Below are 21831 nucleotides of genomic sequence, written 5' to 3'. Positions count from 1 at the left end.
CAGTCAGAGGTTAAGCTCACCTAGTCTTTATAGCCCTTCACTATTCCCTTCCAGTGAAATCTAAGGCATTTCTGTGAAGTTAAATTTTCTTCTCGAAATGAACTTTTTTCATGGTTCATGACAAAACATGAGAATAAATAACTCGGCATGGAGGCCAGTTAACAAGTACGACCGTATAGAACACAGAAAATTTAACCATCACATAAAATCACAAATGGATGGAATGGTGAATTAGCGCTAGGACAAACATATGGTGTGAAATCAAAGCTGGATAGAGAGGTGAACAACACCTGCCTGCATACACATAAAGCTCACTTGCCGTATATATTTTTTAAAGATCCTAAATTACCTACAGTTGAAGTGACAACCACATTTTGGTACGAAACCATTCCCTTTTAATGCAGAAATCTTTGCTAACAATTAGTGTCAGAAAAGAAAATAATCTCAATGTATATAATGAAAGACTCATATTGTGAGGTGTCTCTGTTATCTGTAGTATTGCATTTGTAAGGATAATAAATTAATTGCATAGATCATCAGACCTTGGGGATGCTTTCCGAAATTTGGACGGAAGAGTTAAAGGAAGTGGACACAGTACCAGCTGTGAACAGCCATGAGACCTACTGTAGTTGTTTATTGCCTGTGAACCTTGTACACAAACTGAATCTACATTGCTCAGGCAGGATGAGGTATGTCAAGGTTTGAACATATATTTCTGTTACGTTGTTCCCAGCTGCTTGGGGTATAACTCTGCAATAATGTATCTGAACCTAGCATATATGATTCATCCATGATCAGGAGTCACGTTCATAAAGTGCCAAGACTGGTGACAGAGACGGAACTGAAATGTTTACATTAAACATTAAAGCCTCTTCGACAACAGCACTTAAAACCAGAACGACAGAAGTCTGCAAACATACAATCTCTATTTTTTTCTAAGTTGAAAACATCTACTCTCTATTAAGCACACAACACACTATCAAAAATAAAATCAAAGCTTCTTTGCAAAATAAGATCAATTTTAAAAGTATTAAAACAGAAAATAAAACAATTAAAAACTTTAAATAAAAAAATGTTTTTAAAAAAATCATTGAGGTGAAAAAGAAATGCAGAAACTGATGCAAACATGCATCAATGGCCAGTCTTAAAGAATCTCTATGAGATAATGATCCACCTTGTTAGTGTTCTCTGAAGATATAACAGGACAGAGCCATGCTTCACCAGTTGATCTGTATAAAAAGAACTTCATAGTCTATTAACATCCAATTCATGCTTCAGAAAATACGTTTTTTTGGATTTAGTGGATAGTTGCCTTCCCCTTTTATAAAAAAACACAGCAATACAGTAATTGCTATGTTCAGACAATTTGATATGATGTTATATTCTAAACAACCGAAGCGTCACTGCATTGATAAAATGTAATCCAAAGTAAGCCAAAACAACGTAAATCTCTTATATACAGGCAGCTCTGTGTGTGCGATGTGATCCCTGTTAAGCTTTGGATTTCATCAAGTGGAGCAGCTCAAAGTGAACTAATATTTAGATCTTTCTGATATAATCTCTGGAATGCTTTAACTCTATTTAGCTCTTTCAAAGACGAAATCAGCCATTAATAACCATCATGTCTAAGTGTTCTTTGTAATCTGATTGTCTGAAGCTTTGTTGAGATTGATGCAACTATAAATTATTTGAGAGCCAAGTGCCAAAAAGAAGTGAGACCACTTCAGGTATGGTTTCATACTCGATAAACTTGCTGCTACTTCACGAGAAGCTAATCCAAGTCAGCACCATATTTGGCTAAAATGTGAGCCATCAGCTTTTTGATTGACTTCAGTTTGTTTCATTTTTTTGAATCATCTGTAGTCAAATATTTGCACCAATTAACTAAATGTGGAGAGATGAAACTAGAAACACACCAAAACAAAGAATTATGTACAAAAAAGGCAAGTTCAAAGCCTGAAATTATCAGACAACAAAAAGTCAAATTAGCACATCTTACAAAAGATCAAATAAAACATGGTGTTGTAATGTTCCTTTCCTGGTTTCATTCTAGCTCCATGAAGTAGTAATAGAAAATAAAATGACTGATGTTCAAAAAACCTTTTAAACATGTAGTGCGAGTGTGTGTGTGTGTGTGTGTGTGTGTGTGTGTGTGTTTGCGTGTGACTTATTGTCTTGAGTGTTATCAAAATAGATGCTCCTTCCTTTTTCCATTGCCTGCCATCCTCCAGCCTCGCTTGTTTGGAGTAGAAGAGTTTGTTTTAAAATATGAGCTTGTAGAAAATATCTTTTGTTTGTCCTTTCTGTGTAACAGTCCATGTTCCTCCCGAGTGTCTGAGTACAGAGTCACTGTGCTGGGTTTCAGCACTTGGGCCCCTTGAGAATCACTCTAGCTCCAGAGGAAGATCTGACACAGGGCGACAACACAAGCCGGTTAGTAACAAGAAGTGCTGCTGCATCATCTCGTTTTTGCACTCACATTCCTCGCAAGAAGAAAATGTTTTTGGATGAAGATGCACACACGGCTAGAGATACAAACACTAGCAAAGATAACCCACCTCAGTCAGTTCTTCACTTGTTATGCTGGTAAGAGTAGGTTGTGTGTTCTGTGGGTGTCTCTATGGCAACAGGTTGTTGGACGGCACTTTCCTGAGGGAGGCAGCGCAGAGGTTATAAGAATAAAGAATAAATAAAGAATAGCATTTTGCTATTAAACTGTTCTAGCGAGAAAGAGCACGGGTCATTACCTCAACTGAGATGTTGGCGGCAGGCACTTGGGTGTACTGGGGGATGTAGGTCCCCTGCATAGATGTGTTTGCAGGCATATACTGGAAGATAGTGGAATCGATAAGTTCATTAGACACTGCAGCTTTACTGGTAATAACACTGTGAAACAAAGCTGTGCTAGAGAAGATTTAAATGTTAAATTACAAGCAAATTCATACTAAATAAAATTCTAGTTATCGCCACAAAAGTTATTTACTATATCCTAATAAATTTGTGAATTAACACTAGGGAAGATTTGAGATATAGTGCAGTTTACTGATATCAGCTAATGATCTTTGTGTTGCTCTCGTGTGTTATGTGAAGCTCTTAGTAGCCGTATTTACACAGACACACTGCTACTACTAGACGCCTTTCCTTATTCACTTTTTTACTTTTATTTACTTCAAAATGTTGCTGTATTAGTGGCGAGAGGTTTAATATGAGGTCCATGCATACCGAATGTACATCACTTTCATTACTGAAGGCTGAACTGTGATGTGCTCTTGTTAGTTTTGCAGATTTTAGACACTATCTGGACTACAACACAGTCGATCCGCGTCAGTGCAGTAATCATTAACATACTGAACACAGTGTATAACAACTATATCATGTCATAAATGCTGTTTCTCCTCCAGTGATACAACTGGCATGGTTCATATAATATAAACAATGGCTGTGCTACTTACTGTCCCACTGCTGCCCATGGAGAGGTGACTGAGTTGCTGAGTCAGAGGCCCTATCATTGAGGTCGGCTGGATGGACATGGTGTGGTCCATTCCTGGTGTCAGGACTGCTCCCTATGGGAACATACACAGTGATGTAAGCCCTTTGCATTAAGACATAGTGCCTGTCTGATAAAGCATTGAGCATTGGCAGTCTTAGATTTAAGACAGCATTGTTAAAAGGTTTTTAGCTGAAACAAAAGCATGACTGACAGTAAAGAGCTTTAAGATTCAAGACACTCACTGCTGGTGGCATGATGTATGACTGATGGTGTATCCAGGATGGGTTGTGTACCTACACGAACAAGAAAGACACCAGGATAAGACTGCATTATACAAACCACATGAACCAATTCAAATGTACAAAAACAACCTCACATATATGCTGCTTTATTGTTTTAGTACAAGGAGGGATATGAGTAAAAGGCGGGATTGTGGAGCATGTAACAAAAGAACTGGGTTACAGCGTGTTGCAATCTAGCTCACTAACAGGGCAGGTTAGATGGTCTGAAACAACCCCAAGTACCTGGTAGGTGGACACAGGGGAATGCATGTATGGGGAGAGGGAGGTTGGACCAATCATCCGGTTTGGGGCAATGCTGTAGGGAGAGGAATAGAACCTGTAGGAGGAGACACAAACCCATTAGTCACCACTACACGATCCCACTCTCTGTGGAAAAACGAGGAAGCTGTCAGACTACTAGTACTGACCCGTTTTGTAAGGCTGTGGTGGGGTCATAGGTAAGGGTCATTCCTCCCTGGGGCAAAAAGACAAAGAAGTATGTCATTATGAAAGTGATCAGTGTCACAAGCTCCAAGCAATACTGCAAATTAGGAAAAGCAATCATAGTGGGAATCTAGGCATGAAGAAAAATCCTAAACTCACAGTCTCTCCATCCCTCGTCCAGGGCCGGCCATTCTGCAGATATTTTCCTTGGCTCTGACGTTTCTTCTGTCCTCCATCAGCAAATTTACACAACAAGGGCTCTGGCGGCACTGAACCAAGGAATAGGAAAATATATGGAATATTCTGTTACATTAATATAGACATTTTTCAAACAACATGTCAGCTCATCGATATCCAACAAAAAGACAGAAAAATTCACCTGGAACACCAGGGGGGGTTTTGATATATTTCCCATTGAAGTGTTGAATGATGGCCTCACATTTCTCTGTTGATTCCATCCTGTAAAAAAAGTAATGCCATGTGTTTAACAGCAGCCAGTATCATGTTGTGTGTTTATAATTCCATCTGGAGAGTTTGCCTGTGCTGGCCACCAGAGGGCTCACTCACCATAATTAACACTAAAGAAACTTGATCTCTAACTCTAGTCCTATCTTAAAATTTTCATGCATGTATACCTGGGTATTTTCTTCAAAGCACAAGGATACACTATCACTTATCCACTGAAACCAGCAGTGCTATTACATATGGCTAAATCACCAAAGCTTCTACCTGGCAAAGCCTACACCTCGGCTGGTTCCATTGGCATCACGGAGGATGCGTGTGGAAATGGCCTGGCTGAATGGCTTCAGCATGTTCTCCAGTTCCTGCTCGTCCATGGACAGCGGCAGATTGGAGATGTATAAGTTGGTGGGGTCCTGCTCCTGTTGCTAAATACAGAGAACCCAAAAGATGATTAAGCATTGAGAATGTAGAGGAGACAGCGCTATAAAAAGACTGCTCCCAATAACATGAGATAATCTATATAGCCCGTTGACAGAAACTTTATGAGACATAAAAATAACAAAATAAAACAACAATGACAAAAATAAAACAATCTTTTTCAGAGAAATGATGGAGGGGTTTAAAATTTGAGACATTTTATTGTGTGAGAAAGTGAGCTGAATGGATGAGGTCTTAAGAGTAAAGAGATATTCAGAGATGACAGAGGTAGTATTCTGGCTGGACTTCAGTTGAACTTCTTTTCACTTCAGTTCTCTCCATGTCTGTATCTTCAACTTTTGTTCATCCAACTAACTTTTTTTCTTCTTTACACTCTTCTCTGGCACTCAGTCACTCATAGGTTATTACCAAAAGGGTAGAAGACAGGGCCATTGTGCGAGACTGGCCTCTTAAGAGGATGAATGTGCAGGATCCAGGTAATGTGATATCAAAGCATAATTACATTTCAAAAGGCTCTCCATCCATGGATGATCTAAAATGATTATGTGCTTTCGCTTGGTAGAGAATTACAGCAAAGACATTTTGGACAAAGACCTTTGGAAATGATCTCAAGAACATCTAAAGCATTGCGCTATCATCTCCCCACAAGGCAAACATTATCATCGTGTTTCCTATATCGTGATAATAATGTGTGGCTTGCATTCAAGCAGTTACATTCATGTGCTAATCCTGACCTTGAATGCATGCAGAGGCCAGCTATGTCTGTTTGCATGACTCAGACAAATTATGCAGCATTTCCAAATCTGAATTTGAAATCATTAGAAAACAACCTAAAAAAAATCTTGTGTGCTACAGTTTCATATTATGCTTCTGTACTTCTCTGTTGACTTTTTTTGCTTCCTTCTCAAACAAATTTAATTTGACCAACAGTATCTTACAAGATAACCAATCTGTATCACCCTCTAACCATTATACATATTCATCATCTTAGAGTGCAGATGTGATTAAAAAGCTGTAAATGCAGTGTGAATTAATTTCCATCCTATGAATAATGCATGTGAAATTGCTGCGACCTGTGGTGAAGGTGATTTCTTTTTCACCTCCCTCCTCCTCTTCCTCACTCGCAGCAGTACGTAACTCCATCACTACTTCGTACTGCTGTGAGCAGAGAAGACCTGCTGTGGATTTGAACCACAAATGAGTCAGACTGAGTCAGAGAGAAATCTGACGCAATTATAAGCCTTGGTGTAAACCCAGATTGAAGGGGTGAGTGAAATCAAGTTATTTGGAGAGCAAGAAGCCGTATGAATGTCAGTGATCCAGCTTAACAAGAGATCAGCTTTCCCAGGGTGTTGGTGGTGTGCGTGCTTGTTCGTGCTTGTGAGTGTGTGTCATAATCCGGTTGAGGGAAGGCTGGTGAGGTGCATGTGTGATTGTCAAGTGTGCTCTGAGTCTGTGTCTGTGTGTGTTGACAGGGCGGGAGGCTGGGCACAGGGCCCTGCTGACTGGGGAGCTGCTCAGACACTGAGTCAGATGCCACTAGGGAGAACAGACAGGTCCTTTGTGCAGGCAGCTTGGAGAGTAGGCCCTGGGACACACTCCCCCAACACCGTCACCACTATGAAGCACGACACACACATGCACATCATTTACACATGTACGCACACCCTATACCTATGTGCAGCCATGCACACATATTCTACAGTGTATTAATACCCTTAAATACACTGATTTAAGCATACACCCACATGTACATGCAGTGCACCACCAAGCACAAACACACACACAAAACCGCAGCTTATAATTGGCTTATATTTGCAAACCATGAATAAAAAACACCAGGAGAAAAAAAAGACTGCTTGAAAAAAAAAATTTTACAAGTAGCTGACAGAGTGAAAGACTCTTCTGCTGCAAGGTTGATGACTGTTTCATTTGTACTTGACACAATCTGAATTAAGATGACACAAAGTTGACCTACCAAACCTACCAAATATTGACATCTTAAGTGGCGTTCTTACCTTAGCCATCTGAGCTTGTACTCCACCCGCCTTCAGTGCTGTCACTGCCTTCTGAGCTGAGGCTGGACTGTCAAAGTCAACAAAGCCATAGCCTGTAGGGGCCAAGACATACAGCAAGACATACAAGTTATGGCAATGAGATATGCATACCACAGGAATCTATAGACACGGATATGTAATTTAAACTTCTGAAAGTGTTTGAAGGCATAGCCAGCTTGGTTTGGACTACGCTTCCTCATGAAGGGCAGATGTAGAGATATACAGCACTGCTCATACTATGTCACATGATACATGTCTGTGAACTAGGAATAGTGTGAAGCTTAACACGAGTAGACAACGAAAACACTGGACAGTATTCAGTGTTTTATCCTGTTTATAATCTGATATAAAAATTGGTAAAAAACATGCAAAAATGCTAACATATTTAAAGTTTACTTTACCATCTCTGTATTAACTTTCAGCTTCTGCTCAACAGTTAATTTCAACCTGCTAATGTCATTAAACCTCACCTTTGCACTTATTTGTTGTCTTGTCCAATATGGCCTTGGTGGATACAATTTTCCCGTACCTGAAAAACAGCAAGATTTACACTCAAGGATCATACCTGTAATATGTACTGAAAATATTGACTTGTGCATATTTAATATTATTGTTGCAACAATGCTGAAGCATCATGGTTTCTCCCTAAACTTAGCACTCCCAAAAGATACAAACAGCAGCCTTCTATGCTTTATACAGTGGCAAAAAAAGTTACTCCACCCTGCACTGTGAATGTTTACATGTTATGTTCAATAAAAACATGAAAACATATAATGTTTTTTGTACTATTATTTTCAGCAGACTGTGTTTTTGTATTGTTGTGAGTTAGATGAAGATCGGAGCACATTTTATGACCAATTAATGCAAAACTCCACATAATCCCAAAGGGTTCACATACTTTTTCCACTGTAAATCACAATACATGTGTCTTTCGTGGAAAATCCACAGCGTATGCTATTTGTTTCATTTCAAAGATGCAGTCCTCAGTGTGGTCCTTAGTAGAATAACCTGTGTTATTAAGTTTGCATGTGATTTATTACATACAAACCTTTAGTAAATCAGGTCCTGTGTAAAGGAAAATCTATAGAGAGGGGTGGCAGATATATAAAATACAACAGAAGTAATGTGACATGGGTTTGTAAAAATAATTATGTTGCCAATAATTATTTTTTAATTCTTTATATAGCAGATATAGAAGATTTCATAAATTGTGAAAGTGTTCTTCAGATTACATAGACCATTCACTGCCACTGACCTTTGAGCTACAAGGCTTATAACTCTTCCTTTCTCCTTATACTTTTTTTCCTTTGAAACAAAACAAAGAAGGAACTATAGATTTGATAAGTATAATAATTCAAGGAATATCCAACGTGATGTGACAATATGGTACAATATATTAAAAATGCTTCTACTGCATTTTTGGATTGCTTCACATTGAACTAACCAGTGAGCTAGCTATAGATACTGCAGATACATAAGACAGAGTCTGACTTGGATAAATGCTTCTGTTCCGCAGAGTGTCTATCGGTTCCCATCTCTCCAGGCATGTGCATGCTGTGTAATCTGATATGCCTCTCCTTGGTTGCCCTGTCCAATACTGGCTCCCAGCCATACTCTCATTCTACTAACCAGCTTCTCTCTAAGCAGTGTTAAACCCACCGCTGGGTCTTAGTGCCCCTCATAGGCAATCCAGTTCTTATTAAGTAACACTGTGTCAGTGCCACATTTCATCTGGACTAGAAGAGTCACTTTCAAAATACATTTTATTAAAATGGATTAAGAAATGACCTGCTAAAATGGTAATCTCACAGTTAATCTGTTGGATTACTCTGAATTGGAAATTAAATAGTTATTTTAAGTTGCTCTAGGATTACTTTGCTTTAGGAAAGAAATAATTATAATCTTTTACTAAGATGGCTTAAGGTCACATGAAAATTATTTCACCAACAATTATAAATTATTGATACTACAACAGAAGGCTATACTACTATATAGTGGTAATATAAATATTTAAACACTGTAGTACTGAAAGCACATTATGTTCACATCTTACTTAATCCATTCATAGATCTCTCTAGAGTTTGTCTTAAGTCTTATTTGCGTTTATATTATAGAAAGTATATAATATGTGTTCTTTAAATCCTTTATAAATGCTTTTTTACTTGACATTCAAGACATCCCGTACAGACACTTTAATATGTTATAGTGAGTTGTCCCAGTTGGCTGCAAACCTAACCCATTCAGTGTTAACTGAAGGCCTTTTGTATTATTCAGTTAAACCCCTATTTATAATTACTATTTCAGGGTGAATTTCTGATTGATACCACCAACTGAACTCGCAAAATATGCCAACATTGTCTTCCCAGCATAGTCCAGTGCAGCATAACAGTGGACACACTGCAATCCAACCAGTCCACTGCTTCAAAATTATGACTAGTACTTCTTGTGACCTCTGCTTACTGCTCTTCCCTGCTTACATAGTTGAGATACCCATTTACTGAATTGTGCTTAGGGGTCTTAGACTACAGTGCATGATGCAAAGCGAAAAGAGGGGCTAGATATTCAACCATGTGTGAGAGAGCACATCATGCAGAGACCATCAAATGTCCATCTATGTTACACCAGCAGGGACGAACCAGGGAAAGAACCAGAGCAGAAGCAAGTCACTCAAAGAAACAACTGCAGCGGCTGCAGATGGAGAACCCCACAAAACACCACCTGACACTCCCCCCACCCCCCCACCCCCTCCAATTCTCTCTATTCACCCCCTTCACCTCCCCCACTTCATGCCATTGCCCTTGTTTGTCTTTCCCTTTCCCCTGGGTTCGCCATTTCCTGTAGGGTTGGGCAGCTTCATGTGAGCCATATCTTCCAGACAGCTGTAAAACCCAGCCTCTCCCTCGCTACATTATCCAATCTCTTCAGCCCCCATTCCCTCCTTTTCTCTCAATCCCCCCCTCTCCTCTTCTGGTTCTCATCAAGAGGCTCCAGAATTCAATTAAGTGAACCCAGATCATTCATCTCAGCTATACTTGTTTTGATGTCCTCCACAGCAGACCTAACAAACATATCAGATAGACTGGATGATGCTGTTGTTTGGTGTCTGACTAAACGCAGCCCACAACAAGTTTTCAAAGACTCACGCTCACATACTGTGGTTTTTATAGTAAGACTGTCATCATATAGCAACGTTATCATCTTGCAGTGTGATAATAGTCTACTAAAAGACTAAAGCACAGATGAGCCATAATTCATTTAGGTTTAAAGTAAAAAAGGGAGCAGAAGGAGACTTACAGAAATAATTAGCATGAGTGTAGGAGACTAAACATTCTGTACCTAGTTGTTGGAAAGTCTGTGCTTAGCTGTGCCAAACTGAAAAGGTCTTAGTTTGCAGCCCAAATGATTGTTGGTTTTTCCATAAGGCCAGTAAATGATGGGCCTTAAAACATGTTGCTGAAAATGTTTTTCTTTTCTCTGTTCCGGAATTACCTGCTAAGGTGTGCCTAACATTCATGTGCATTTCAAGTTTTAGGAACACCCATTAACAATCATTTGTTCGTGTATTCATACAATCCATCCAGGCTTTGAGCCGGCCAGCCGGCACCCATCTATCCATTCACCAATCATCCTGTTCTATCTTAATCTACTTTGCTCCTCTAACCTGGTTCATGTTCACAGTGGGTAGCCAGAGAAAGATTTATTGGGTGTGCAAGTGGATGCTGAAGCAATTGGGTTTCGGGTGACTTACGGCTGACAGAGTTTGACCAAATCTTGGTCTGTGGTTCCTGGATGGAGGCCACGGATATACAGGTTTGTCTTGCTCAGCTGCTCTCCCCCGTTGCTGCTACCATTGCTGATGGTGGTGGTGTTGCTGTTGTTGTTAGTATTGGGGCTTGGAGGAGCCATCTGATGGTTGGAGGGGGACACATACGTCTGCTGCAGAAAAAAACAGTACATGTTCAGATTTTCAGATTTTACTGTATACAAAGAAATGTGTACATGAAGCTATACAAGGGATGTAGTAGCTAAGTGGATATGGAACAGCTGCTTCATGGTCCACTAACTGATTTGATCACACTACCAGTTAATGAGAACAATTAAAAACAAATCCTACATGTTATTAGATTATGTGCAATGTACCCTGAATATCCAGTCATTTCTTTTAAAAAATAAAGACAAGCCGAGATATCCAACTAGCAGGTTACTCAAACAGTTCACTATTTGTTTGTGCACAAATAAATGAAGACTGGCAGTGTTTTCTCAACAGTGATGATTCAGCCGTTTGTCGTGTAAGACAGCACAGCTGTAGGACATCAGGCCAAACAATAATCCTGCTTTCCATCAGTATAAGACTGATTATCAACTACTACTGATATTTATATTGATATATTTCTATTCCATTTAAATATTAAAACAACTGAATAAATATGTTAATAGACTAGTTGTTAATTCACTAAGACAATACAATCTGTATTTCTGTTTTCATAACTGGAATTCAGAGATTTCAGATAATACATTTATTTGCAAGACACTGAAAATAGGCTAGTAAATCTTGTCTGCAAATGTATTTTGTATGCACTAGTAAAGGTTAGAAAGCAGGACCATTGTTTGACCACTGGCTCATTGAGGTAATCAAAGAGATGTATTACAAGTTATACACAGTATTTGGCTATAAATGCTGACACCCTACCCTTCTCATTTAACAATACTTATTGCCATAATTTAAACTGTAAAAAGAACTCAGTCATTTACCAACGTAAACACAAAGTGTGTAATATCAAATCTGGGTGGAATCAATGTGGCTGAGTCCCATTATGCTGCAAGAAAAGTTTTCTGCTGTGGGTTGAAGCTGAAATGATTTCTACAAACTGTTTTCATTGGGGGTTTGAAACTGTTCCAATCAAAATTGTTCACAGGGAGATCTGAGGATTATCAACAGTAACTAGGACATTGTTTCTGGAAAGAAACATTTATATTGTTTTTTTTAAATAGAATTTTCAGCGCATTAAGCAGCAAAAACAAATTCCATTCACCACTATTGTCTTGGCGTGTTTGGCAGAAATCCCAAAATCTAAACTATCTGCATGACTAGCTACAACTGTTTTATTCCCACAATCTCTCAGATGACTTTACTGTATATATACAGTATATGTACAAAATTATCTATGTTCTGGGTTACAATCATGTATATAAATGTAACATCTGCTGACTTTATGATTGGCTGCTCAATACACATATGTTCACTGCTCAGTTATCTGGTCCTACAAAAGGAGCACTATGCAGAAAATTCACTCACAGTGATGCAATAAACATAGTATGTTGTTGTACTGTGATATTTTGATCAGTCTAAAATGTCCCCATACCTAGGGTAGCATTAAGGAATCTTATAAATGTTTTGGGCTCTCTAATTTCTTTTGTAACAAAACCATCACACTATCTGATCTGATTTGTTCACATTTTACTGACAATGACACCAAGCTTACAACCAGAGTCATAATAAACTGTATTCAGCGACAAGAAGAACAAAGAGTCCTGCCTCTCCTCAGTCCTGCAGCAGAGAAGAAATTCAAAGTTCTCTAACAGGAACAACCTATAAGTACGTACAAAAACTATGCAGAACTGTAGCTAGGAGAACTGATGTTGTTTTGTAAACTAAGGTCACACCAGATATTTTTTCAGTTTAATGCAATTTGCAGAACCTCAAAAAAAAAATAAAATATATAAAGCATTATTTTGTATCCATATACAGAGATTTGTGAATCTAATGGATGCATTTCATACATTTAAGTGAGGGTTGTTTTCAGTATTTGCCTTTCTTTATTGTAAACCACGGTTTAAATGAACTAAGCTAAATTTTCAAGGAAGTAAAGTGTCAGCTAAGTTTGTTTTTTGTGTTGTCTGCCTCTCCATGCTGGAGGAGGAGGAAGTGTTTGATTAGTTAGGGTCAGCAGGGGCAGCCCCAGGGAACAATAGGACAGCTTGTTGAACACCACAAGGTCACCACTGGTCCAACAGCTTATTAACAGAGAGGGAGTTGTCAGAAGACTGCTGGTATCAAGCTAATTATGACCTCTCTGTTTCTCTCTGCTGCAGATCTGTTCAAGCTTAATCAGGGGTATCATAGATTCAGTTTCGTTCGGGCACTTCTCACAATTTCACGGTACTAATAAATCATACATTCTTGCAAATAAAATAAAATAAATAATAATAATATATTGCTTATTAAATTGGTCTCTCCATGTTAAACTACCTAATGGAAAGCCATACAGTAGCACCTTTTGAACAAAATTTGTAGTTAAGCAGTGGGTTTAAATATACTTGATATAACAATAGATATAACACTAAATCTTTACATGACAAGAAAAAAAATACTAAAACGTAAATTATTGTTTTTTTATAGTAAATTTTGAGAAATTTCTTGCAAAACTGATTACTATTTAGCTAGCACTGCTAACCATCTGAATTTTTACATAAAGCAGTTGTGAAAAAAGTTTTCACAATTTACAATTTTCACTTTTTTTAAAAGTTCTTACGTCCAGCAGTGTTTTGTAATGCTGTAGTATTAATTTTTTGGCAGTAACAACTTAGCTTAACTTTAGCTTAGCTGCTAGTAATAGCAAAACACAACATGCTAGTAAACAAAAATGTTAATTGTTAATTGATTTGGCTTAAATGCTACATTATAGTAGTACAAAGTGCTGAATGCTAAACGTTATTTAATTAGAGAAATACTGAATCTCTTTGTCATTTACTAACCTACTACTGTCACACAGTTTTCATGTACTTAAACTACCTATTCATACCTCATGCTGCCTTTAACTACAATCCTGCTTGTTGCTAATGGAGCTGCTGCTCCAGCTGGAAGAAACCAAATAGCCTAAACAGAGAGGGGGCTGTGTGTGTATCAGCTACACTTAGACACCAATATACAGATACAGAAGAGCGCTTTGGGTTTTAAAGTACGTCTTTTTAAATGATTAAAATATGCTAAATACCCTAAAATCATTATAAAATATTTAATGTAAACATAAAGCTGTAAAAATAGCAATCTAATATGAAAAATTTGAGGTGGTACGTGCCCTCTGAGCACAGCTTGTTATACCAAATAAACCAATTTTGGACACATAAAGTTTGCACAGAAGCCTAAAACCTCCAGCCTTAATATGTAAAAGGTCAAATATCTGTTTATACTGTATTTTAATGTTTATTATGTCATCTATAACGTTTTGTGATACTGAGCTATCCTGTCATGGCAGATACAGTCCCCTCCAGAAGTATTTCAGCTAATTTATTTTAGGTTTACAATCAATGATAGATAGGAGGTGGATGTTCAGAATTGAATCTTTTATCTGATGGTATATACAACGTAACATGTTGAACAGCATAAAACATAGAAACCTTTTATATCAGATAGCCCAAAATGTAAGTGAGGTACAGGAACAGACAGACAGGTGTTTCTCATTACCAAGGGGTTACGCAGTAATAAAAATTACACAGACATCATAGTCAATACAACAATATGGAATGTCCTGAAAAAGAAAGAAATCACTGTTGAGCTGAGCAACATACACACAATGTGTTTGCCAAGGTAAACAGCAACAACGGCTTATGACAGAAGCATTGTGAGAAAAAAAACAACAGTCAGAATCATCACTGAAACCTCCACAGAGCTGTGTTGAAGGGATCACTACCCACCATTTGAGTAAGCCTTCATTAGCCTAAATCTAACTACAGAGGCCATACTACCAGACTCAAACATCACATCACTAATAAGACTCAGAAAGCCAAGTACAGGAAGTACTGGAAGTACAGAGATGCCACAAAAGGTCAGAAACAAGGTTATATGGGTTAATGATACAAAGATTACGTCTCCCAAGATGATGTATTGTAAATAGGATGAATTGTAAAGTTGGGAGAAATTTTGTATGCTAATTTGCAGAGAAATGTGTCCTACTGGCAAAGTAATTGTGAGGAGCTTTATCATGCAGCAAGACAATGACCCTAAAAACACGGCCAAATCAAAGGACCTCATCAGAAGGAAAAAAGTTTTGGACTGGCCAGTCGGTCACTAGATCTTGCCCTAGTTGAACATGCATTTAGCCTGCTGAAGAGGAGACTGAAGGAAGAGACCACCCAAAACAAATGACAACTAAAGGAAGTTGCAGAAACAGCCTAGAAAAAAATGTCAATAGCATGAAAATATTTTGTAATGTCAGTGAGGTAGACTTATTACATATAAGGAATTTACAACCAAATACTAAGTTTTAGTACTTTAATTATTTAAAGAACTACATGTTTTGTGTGTTTTGCACACTTTTGGGTTATCCTATGTAAAAGATACTATGTCCTATATTGTTATCATGGTGTAAATACCATCTAATAATAGCTGAAATTCTTAACTTTCATATCCATATCCATCTTCAACAAAATAAATGTAACAAAAGGATTTAATTTTGACAAATTATTTACAATATGTCTCTATAGAGCCTATATAGCCTACTTATCAAGTCAAATTGAGAGTACTAAAACATTTTAGAACTGCATAACAATGTATGAGTGAAACATAAATGCATTGTACCTTATGACTAAACCATGAAAACAAAAAGACTGTACTCTCAACTCATGTTTCACTGATAAGTTGTGCAAAAGCTTTAGGCACTTCAGATGTTTAGACTCTTCATCGCACAATACCAATAGGGAGGCTTTTAAGCATGTACAAATAGAAAATGCAACACCATTGTTTCCATTCTCAGGAGTGACTGACCAACAAAGATCACACAAAGAGCAAGGCGTGTTATAGTCCAGAAAGTCACATGGGAACCCAGGGTAATACATAGGAAAGTAAAGGCCTTTTTGCAGTGACTAATATCAATGTTCATGGGTCCACATCAAGAGTACTTTGAAAAGCAATAATGTGCTTGGCAAGGAGGAAGCCACTGCTATCGACAAGAAATTTGCTGTTCACTTACAGTGTGCTCAGGGCCATGTGGATGACCTAGAAGCCTGTTGTTGTGAAAAATGTCTGCATAAATAAGACAAAAGTAGAACTATTTGGCCTGAATAGTAAGCACACACTGTATTCTAGCACTAGAACATTAAACCATCAGTGAAACATAGTGGTAGCGATATCATCATATGGGCCTGTCTTGCTGCCTCTAGACCAGAATGTCTTGCCATCACTGATGGAGCCAAGAATTCTGAGTTTAACATATCAAATTGTCATGGTATCCATCTGTGAAATGAAGTTCAACAGAAAGGGGATCATGCAGCAAGACAACAAAATGTTCAACAATTTCAAAACAAAGAAGAACAAATGAAACGTATCGAAAGGTGGAGACAAAGTCCTGACCTTAATTTTATAAAAATGCTGGGGAAGGACCTAAAGCAGGCAAGAGAGCCTGAGTTGAAGCTGTTCTGTGAAGAAATGGGCTAAATTACCGCAAGCGGACTTGGTAGGCTGATAAACAGTTACTGGAAATCTTTAGTTAAAGGTGTAGGTACTTATTTTAGTTATTGCTGGGTATGCTGATGAAATCTGATGTTTTGGTTCATATGTGTAAGTATAAACATAGGTATGTATAAACCTTCAGGTTTCCACTGCAAAACTGAAAAACTATAGAAGAGTTAATAAAATAGAATTATTTTTCATAGCAACATCTGTTTACTTTTAATATCTAAACTTTTGCACAGCACTGTGTGACACAACAGCAAACCTTTCACTACCCAGCAACCATATGTTTTACAAAATGTTTTGGAATCAGTCTTCAAAGCTTACTCCCTGTCTTTATAGTCAAGCTGAGAAAATCACAGTGACTCAGAGCCCATTCATCTTGGTCGTCTTCTCTAATCTCCCTCTCTTCTTTAGCATCAATAGGACACTGTTTGTTTTTCCACAATCGCAGCCTCTTCCTGTGCTTTCACTTGCCTTGCCTTCACTGCAGGTGGCCTGCGTAGACTATCAGGAGGGATGCACCTGCAGAGGCCTAGGGAGATAGGATCTGATGGGATACCAAGTCGGGCCCAAGCCTGGCTAGTGAGGCCTGTCTAATTGGGATCTGAGCTTGTTAGTGGAAAGTGCTAATCCCTCTCATGTGATCTCTAGTCAGAAGGTAGTGTCTCATTAAGACCACTCTGCTGGGTTCCTTCTGAGAAAAAGACAGCAATGACTCAGCACCATACCTACTTCCCATCTGACAGCATCAGCTCCAGATGTTCTCCTACCCATTTAAAGTTACCTTATGCCTTTTACTTTTAATATCTGGCACAAACACACGAAATCAATGCAGAAGAACAGGAAGGAAGGTCAGAGAGTTCACTATAAGTCTCACATGTGCAGGATTATGAATTACAAATATGATTTTATAGCCATTAAGACTGCATATACTCTCAATTAGTCAGTACCCAAAACCTGACCTCTTGGCATGTTACTGAGTCGATTCCTACTTGTTATTCTTCAGTCCACAGCCACCCACATATCTGTTTACACTGCTCATTTCATGCAACACAATGTCTTCCCTGAGCATTCTTTACATTCCTCTGCAATACACAAATGTTTGTGTTTCTCTCCTTGAAGTGGACAGGGGTTGTGCATGTGTGTGGGTGTGTGTGCGCGGGAGTGGGAGTGGGGAAGTGGGGGTGGGGTTGTGTTGGATTTTAGATTAGAGTTCAACTGTGCTCAACTACATTCCTGGAGGCATCATAGTCCAGTGGGAACCACGCTTCTACAAGACAAATCAGTGCTCAGTAGCCTAATATGGGAAATCCTTCTGTGTGCACCTATTACATTCAATAAATTACAATTAACATTTGATTAAAACATTATTTTTACAGTATGTAGTAATTTAATAGTCCTATCTGCATGTGGGCAATCCATGTTCAATTGCTTCCAGTCATTATGTACAGATTTGCTGGAAAAGTACGTCAATGTCCAGTCTTCAAACACCCATTGCTATTAGAGTATGCAGTAATGGTTGCAGAAAGATAAATTAGCACATTGTACTACTATTATTGTGAAAAAGCATAACTACAGTAAATGGCCTACAGCATGGTGGAGAGAGACGCAGTGTGCTGCAGGCAGCAGCTGAAGACTGATGAGGTGATTACAGTTTGACGGAGCAGAGATGATGCCTGTAGGGAGCGCAGGTGACTCAAGGACTTTTTCATCTGAGAGAGGACAATGAGGGCTAAGCGAGGCAGGAAGTATGCTTAAAACACTGTACTAACACAAAAGTTATAAGCGTGAATGTCCAATGCTGTAACTCTACAGCTCTGTGACAACACAAGCCTTTTGTGCAAAAGAACAATCATTATTTATTTCTTACTGATTTTATCCCAAGTTAAACATATAGCCCCACAAAAAAATCCTCATGAAATATGTTAAAGTGTTAAACATCAAACAAATCACATAAATTAGTGTTTGTTAATATCAACAGAATTTTACTTTCATTACTATACAATAGCCTTTCAGTAAAGGTAATTCATTTCTGTTTTGCAGAAACAGTACAGTTTATATTGTGTAACAACTCTGTTACTTGACATATGGTGTTTTAAATGAAAGAAAGATTAATATCTTGAATCTAAAGGCCTACCTGCTTGGTTAAAGAAACCTTAAAAGGCACAGTGGAAAAAATCATGGTGTTAGCGACACTATCTCTTTATATTATTTGTGCAGCTGCAGGCAGCTGAAGGAAAGAACGCAAGAAAACAGTGCAACGAGGGAAGAACAAAACAGGGAAAAATAGTGAAAATCCTTGATGTTCTGTGCTCTCCCTCTGACTTAATCCAGTTTCTTAAAAAAAAGCCCAGAAAAATCTTTTAAAATGCTTTAAGAAGTCTGCTTTGAACAGGTATGAAGCAGTCTTAGGAGAAGAGATTCATCAGTTAGGAGGAATGTTCAGCCTCTCTTATCCATGTGAACTGAACCACTGACAAGAAATCAAGGTATGTGAAACAGGGAGAAAGAAAAAAAGAGGGGGAGTTAATCGAAAGCAGAGGAGAGGGGGGGGGGCTCTTAATCCTCTTCTTTTCTCCACCCTTTTTCTCGTAGTAAAAGGCACAGACCACTTGACGCTGGATTTACAAGTATTGCCTCTGTGACTTTGGCATCCCGACAATGGGAAACGTGTTGTTTTTTTTTTAAGTGAGTGCATGTCTTCTTTCAAGGAAAAGGTTGGAGTTTGCAGGCCCCCATCTGAAATGATCACATTGTCTGAATCCAGAATTCCAGGAATTCCAGGTCATTAATCTGAGCAATCTGAATACTTGCCAGCCATGAGGCAGGGAGGGGAATAACACCGGGAAGAAGGGGATGTGTTTGATTTTTTTTTTTTTTTTTTTTGGAAGCTCTGTTAAGATGTTATTCAACAAACGCCAGACATAGTCAGACATCAGCATAGCTTGCAAACAATCATGTCTGATCATATGATTCCTGTATGTCCCAGAATTTAAAACAGGAGAAAAATCTATACAGACTGCACAGGAAAAGTGGTTGATTATGGCTAACAACCCACCCCATGAATTATTCATAGGAGAAGACTCAGGCCAATCAATACTAGACCTCATATATTATTTCCCCTATCTGCACATTTAATGTGTCCACGCATCTTGGATCTATATTAGACCCAAAGACTGAGCTGTGTCATTTTTTTCTCTTTTTCAAAGTAGGACCCCTCTCATCTCTCATGTGTTGAAGTGAAGGGACTGGAGGGGTGGGGCATATCTGTACGCGTAAAAGAGAAAAAAAAAAACTTTGGTAACTTGTGGTTAAATCAATGAAAAAATAACCAAAGCGAAGACGCGGTTGATCCTGTCTCAGTGAATTCATCTAATCTAAAAGTTGACCACACGTACGTTTCATCAGCTTTTCCCCAACGTTACGAGCATCTACAGTGACTGTGGAAGCTGTGTGTGTGTGTGTGTGTGTGTGTGTGTGTGTGTGCAGGCTGTGTGGGTATAGGAAGAGCACAGTGACCGTGTAGGAACAAACGAAAGCAAACTGTGGTAGTAATCTGCAGGCAACAATGTAACGGGCCCCGCGATAGTTTGTAACAGGGTAACAACCCCCTCCAAAAGCCGACAGCGAAGGCTGCAACAGCGCGGAAGAGAGTTTCAGCGTCGCCTCGGATCCACTTTCAAGGACACTGCAGCTTAAACAGCCGAGCAGCTTTTAAGCAGAGCTCGAACAAACCGCATCGACAATGTGCCCAAAGAGTTTCAGCAGGAGGAGGACAGAAGCCGTTACTTACCTTCTTGGTGTTTTTGCCGGTGTAGCCGTTGTACGGGTTGATTCCTGTCCTTGGCGGCACCGAGAGCAGCATTTTTACGCGGCGCTGTGTCCGGAGAAGCGGAGCGGAGAGCCGAGCAGTCAGCTGACGTCAGCCAGGGAGATTCAGCCAGGAGCAGCGGTGGTGATGGGAGTCGCTCTTCCCAGCACTGTGATGTGCTCCACACGCCACACTGGCTATATGTCGATGTACTATAGCTCAATTTGATCGTGCCCCCAGGACCTCACAGTGCTGTTCTCCAACTTTAAAGTCAAGTCAAGTTTTATAGTCACAAATCACAAATTTGTCTTGGGCTCTTTACAATAATCAAAGAATCATCAATCTGCTGTTCTGACCTTATGGCAATAGACATTCCACAATAGGTTTACTGTTTTTACTTATATGACTAAATCACACACTACAATGGTCAAGGAAATAATCTAGTACCTGTGGGTTTTAGCATTTGTTGAAGAAACGCAGAACTGCCTACACCCCTTATTTTAAGACAAATGCAAGTCTGTTGCCCCTGTGTCAGGAAAACCAACTTCAGTAAGAAGCAATTACTGGCCAGAAGGGAAGAGATGCCCATTATTACTATAGTCTAAGGAGGTAGACACCACTGTGAACTGGAATAACTCCTACAGTAACAAATATAGGTTTAGACAAAATATAACCCAAAATGTTTCTGATATTTTTAGTTATCTACTGAGTCATAAGATTTGCCCTTAACTGCAGCTGGCTTCAGGTCAAAACTAATTTTAAATGTTCTGACAATGATAATTTAGGGTATTTTCAACCTAGTGTTCCAAGTGTTCACATTTTTCACCACCATTACTATTTATAGCGTTGCTGTTTTGTTGGTTGAAGAGTGTGCACAGGTCCAATAAAAAAAAATGTATATGTGCAGTATATTGTATAATATCCCTCCAGTTTGAGACATTGTCTTTTGGGTGACACGTCAGTTTTATTCAAGTCAAGAATAGCAGGACATCATCGAAAGGCTGCCCCTGTGAACTGATACTCACATGAAAAAGAAGCCTAATCATCAAAGTATATTATTTTATAAATACAAATAATCCAGTGCAGATATTACATATACAGTTGCAAGTTAATTTAAAAATTTGAGCATATTGTCAAAGAAAGTACATATATCTCCTAAGGATGGAAAAACATTGAAATGGCTTCTAAACCAAGATGGCTTTTACCCATAGTTAGCAGCTGTTTACATCTGGCTAACAATTATTGAGTACAAGGGAACTCTGTGATATGGACTACTGCCTTTAAAGAGGAAATTACAGAATATACAGAAATAGAAAAAGGCAACAACAGAGGCAAAGAGGTTTAATTTGCACCCTTTATGTGTAGCCATCATTACAGAGAAATCCCTTATGTTCATC

At 38.7% G+C, this 21831-nt stretch overlaps 1 protein-coding gene across 2 annotated transcripts; it reads right to left on the bottom strand.

The window, feature by feature from the left end:
• Positions 1 to 2178: 2178 nt before the first annotated feature.
• Positions 2179 to 20547, bottom strand: LOC113167345 (RNA-binding motif, single-stranded-interacting protein 2-like). Of its 2 annotated transcripts, none has more exons than XM_026367878.1 (14): positions 20417 to 20547; positions 10921 to 11108; positions 7643 to 7701; positions 7134 to 7225; positions 4945 to 5102; positions 4595 to 4674; positions 4375 to 4484; positions 4200 to 4246; positions 4015 to 4108; positions 3733 to 3783; positions 3453 to 3563; positions 2748 to 2828; positions 2559 to 2649; positions 2179 to 2407 (listed from the first exon to the last, which is right to left on the bottom strand). In XM_026367878.1, the coding sequence occupies exons 1-13, from the start codon at positions 20486 to 20488 to the stop codon at positions 2572 to 2574; spliced, it is 1221 nt and encodes a 406-aa protein (XP_026223663.1). In that variant the 5' UTR covers positions 20489 to 20547; the 3' UTR covers positions 2179 to 2407; positions 2559 to 2571. The 2 variants fall into 2 exon arrangements, with proteins under 2 accessions (XP_026223663.1, XP_026223664.1); XM_026367879.1 differs by lacking the exon at positions 20417 to 20547 and adding an exon at positions 18761 to 19074.
• Positions 20548 to 21831: the final 1284 nt, after the last annotated feature.

This window comes from Anabas testudineus, chromosome 7 (assembly GCF_900324465.2).
Source record: "Anabas testudineus chromosome 7, fAnaTes1.2, whole genome shotgun sequence".
Taxonomy (NCBI): Eukaryota; Metazoa; Chordata; class Actinopteri; order Anabantiformes; family Anabantidae; genus Anabas; species Anabas testudineus.
The sequence above is the reverse complement of the archived record's forward strand: the minus strand, read 5'-3'. Positions and strand labels throughout refer to the sequence as shown.